Here is a 3,413-nt window from a genome sequence, read left to right as displayed (position 1 = left end):
TGCTTAATTACGCAAATGCAATTTTTGGATAATTTGGGGCTTTGTTATCCCCAAAATAATTTTTCTTGTGGCTGCCACGTCCTCAGTCAGCTCAAAATCCCTTGGGTGATGGGTGGTTGAGCCGTTCCAGGTGGCTCCACGTCCCCAAATATCACTCAGCCTCAAATTAAGGATTTCCACCTTAGTTTAGGATCATAGAATCATAGAATTATAGAATTTTTAATTTAATGTAATTTAATTTAATTTAGCCAGCAAATTAAGGGTTTCCACCATAATTTAGAATCATAGATTTTTAAATTTTTAATTTAATTTAATTTTGCCAGCAAATGAAGGACTTCCACCTTAATTGAACCAGTTTAAAATTCAACAATTTTACCTGTGGCTCCTATTTGCTGTACAAAAGGTGAAAAAAATGAGCGTGAAGCTGCCTGGGTGTGGGGTGGCTTGGATGTCGCGCTGCCGGTGGTGTCACCACCCTGTCCCCTCTCTCCATCCCCTCCCCAGGTACGTCTTTGCCAAGAACCTCTTTGAAGCCGGGCACCTGCAGGCGCTGGAGTGGGGCATCTACCAGGACTGGCACGGGTTCCTCCTGCAGCACCTGCGGCCCCGCACCGCGCTCCACGGCTTCCTCTACCTGCGGGCGACGCCGCAGGTGGGTGCCGGTGAGACCCTCCTGCCCCATGTTCAGTTGCCAGAGTGTTTAGTTTAACCGTCAATTTAAAGAATGTTGGGGTTGAGCCGTAAATTGGCAGAACGTTGGGTTTGACCATGAATTGCCAGAATGTTGGGTTTAACCATAAATTTCCAAAATGTTGGGGTTGAACCGTAAATTGGCAGAATGCTGGGTTTAACCATAAATTGGTGGAATTTTGTGTTTCACCGTAAATTGGCAGAATTTTGGGTTTAACCGTAAATTGGCGGAATATCGGGTTTTACCATGAATTGCCGAAATGCTGGGGTTTAACCAAAAATTGGCAGAATGTCGGGTTTTGCCATGAATTGCCGAAATGTTGGGGTTTAACCAAAAATTGGCAGAATGTCGGGGTTTACCATAAATTGCCGAAATGTTTGGGTTTAACCAAAAATTGGCAGAATGTTGGGTTTAACCAAAAATTGGCAGAACATTGGGTTTAACCGTAAATTCCCAGAATGTTGGGTTTGACCATGAATTCCCAGAATGTTGGGTTGAACCGTAAATTCCCAGAATGTTGGGTTGAACCATAAATTGGCAGAATTTTGGGGGTTTAAGCATAAATTACCGGAATATTGGGTTGAACCATGAATTGGCAGAATGCTGGGTTGAACCGTAAATTTCCAAAACGTTGGGATTGACCATGAATTAGCAGAATGTCGAGTTTTGGCTGTAAATTGGCAGAATGTTGGGTTGAACCATAAACTGGCAGAATTTTGGGGTTAACCATAAATTGCCGGAATGTTGGGTTGAACCAAAAATTGCCAGAATGTTGGGGTTTAACGATAAAATTGCTGGACTGGAGGAGCGGGAACTCGATGGTCTTGAAGGTCCCATCCAACCCAAACCATTCTGTGGTTCCGTGATCCCGTTAACCCCCGTCTCTCCTGTTAACCACTATCTCCGGTGGGCGCAGACATGCCTGGAGCGGCTGCGGCGGCGGGCGCGCAGCGAGGAGGGGGGTGTCCAGCTGGGGTACCTGCAGCAGCTCCACGCCCAACACGAGCACTGGCTGGTGGAGAAAACCACCGAGTGAGTCCGGATGCGTCCCCGCCGTGGATTTGTGATGACCCCCCCCATCTGGGGGGGTTTCTCTGGTTGAACCCCTTCTCACCCTCCCGTCCGCAGGGTCCACTTTGCCGACGTGAAGGACGCACCCGTCCTGGTGCTGGATGTGGACAAGGACTTTGAGCGCGACGCGGGCGTGCGGGACGGCCTCATGGTGCAGGTGGGCACGGCCGAGGTGACGTCGCACTGCCGGGAGCGCCGGGACTGCGGTCAGAGCCGCGCTGACCTCCGAGCCTCCGCCTCTGCTGCATTTTGTCGTGGAAAAAATAATTTCCACACCTTTGGTCCAAGATGGTTTGAACCTCGGACATCCCAGGGCCATTCCAGTGACATTCCGGTGCCGTCCCATTGCCATCCTGGCACCATCCCAGTGCCATCCCAGCACCGTCCCAGTATCATCCAGGTGTCATGCCAGTGCCATCCCAGTGCCATCCTGCCACTATCCCAGCACCATCCCAGTGCCATCCCGGCGCCATCCTGATGCCATGCCAGCGCCATCCCAGTGCCATCCTGGCACCATCCCAGCGCCATCCCAGCACCGTGCCAGTGCTGTGCTGGTGCCCTCCTGGTGTCGTCCTAGCACCATGCTGGTCCTATCCCAGTTCTATCCCAGTGTCATGCCAGTGCCATTGCCGGTGCCATCCTGGTGTCATCCCAGTGCCATGCCAGCACCATCCCAGTGCCATCCCAGTACCATGCTGGCACCATCCTAGTGCCATCCTGGTGCCATCCCAGTGACATACCGGTGCTGTTCTGGTGCTGTCCCAGTGCCATCCTGGCACCATCCCAGTACCATCCTGGTGCTGTGCTGGCACCATCCTGCCGCCTTGCCATCGCCATCCCAGCGCCATCCTGGTGCTGTACTGGTGCTGTCCCAGTGCCATTCTGGTGCCATCCTGGTGCTGTCCCGGCACCATGCTGGTCCCATCCCAGTCCTATCCCAGTGCCATGCCACTGCCGTTGCCGGTGCCATCCTGGCACCGTCCCAATGCCATTCTGCTGCCATCCTGACGCCATCCTGGCGCCACCCCAGTACCGTGCTGGTGCCATCCTAGTGCCATCCCAGCACTATCCCAGCACCATCCTGGCACCATCCCAGTGCCATCCCGGTGCCGTGCTCTCCATCATCCCAATCTTGCAGGTGGAGGCTTTCACCACGGCGCTGCGATCCCAAACTTCGCCATCGCCCCCCGACCCTCGCTGAGCGGCGGTGGCAGCCCCCCAGCCACCGGTACCCGTGCTGAGCCAGCAACGCGGCATCACTGGCACAACCTCCGGACGAAAATCCCGACACCAGGACGAGGGACAAATCCTGGTCCCCAGCTGTCCCCCTCGCTCCTTTTTTTCATGTGGGACGAGGGGCGGATTTGGGGCGCTGGCAGCACGGGATGCTTCTTAGGCGGATAATCGGAGGCGCAGGCGGGTGATGAGTTTCGGGGTGACGCGCTGCGCTCCCCGCACTCCCCACGCACTTGGGGGGGGACCCGGTCATACCGTGACCCCCCTCCTGAACGATGGGCCTCCCCAGGCTGGGGGGGCTGGAGCCGGGATGGATTTAATGGGTAAATTCCGATGGAGCATCATCGTCGGCTCGAACCCCCATATTTTATTATTTAATTTTATTTTTTTCCCCCTTAAATTAAAAACCAAATGA

The 3,413-nt window shown here is 53.9% G+C and overlaps 1 protein-coding gene across 1 annotated transcript in view; it reads left to right on the top strand.

Moving 5' to 3' along the window:
- The window catches only part of DGUOK (deoxyguanosine kinase), a gene marked incomplete at both ends in the record, with an annotated part of 3,278 nt that extends 288 nt beyond the window's left edge, over positions 1–2,990 (top strand). Inside the window, 4 exons of the mRNA XM_010083780.1 lie at positions 505–652; positions 1,608–1,723; positions 1,820–1,968; positions 2,901–2,990. Coding sequence (XP_010082082.1) covers positions 505–652; positions 1,608–1,723; positions 1,820–1,968; positions 2,901–2,990 — 503 coding nt within the window. The remainder of the gene's footprint in view (positions 1–504; positions 653–1,607; positions 1,724–1,819; positions 1,969–2,900) is intronic.
- Between the last annotated feature and the right edge of the window lie 423 nt (positions 2,991–3,413).

The sequence above is a fragment of the Pterocles gutturalis genome, unplaced genomic scaffold (genome assembly GCF_000699245.1).
Source record: "Pterocles gutturalis isolate BGI_N339 unplaced genomic scaffold, ASM69924v1 scaffold34071, whole genome shotgun sequence".
In the NCBI taxonomy this organism is placed as follows: Eukaryota; Metazoa; Chordata; class Aves; order Pterocliformes; family Pteroclidae; genus Pterocles; species Pterocles gutturalis.
Note: the sequence above shows the minus strand (reverse complement) of the source record. Positions and strands in the feature narration are given on the sequence as shown.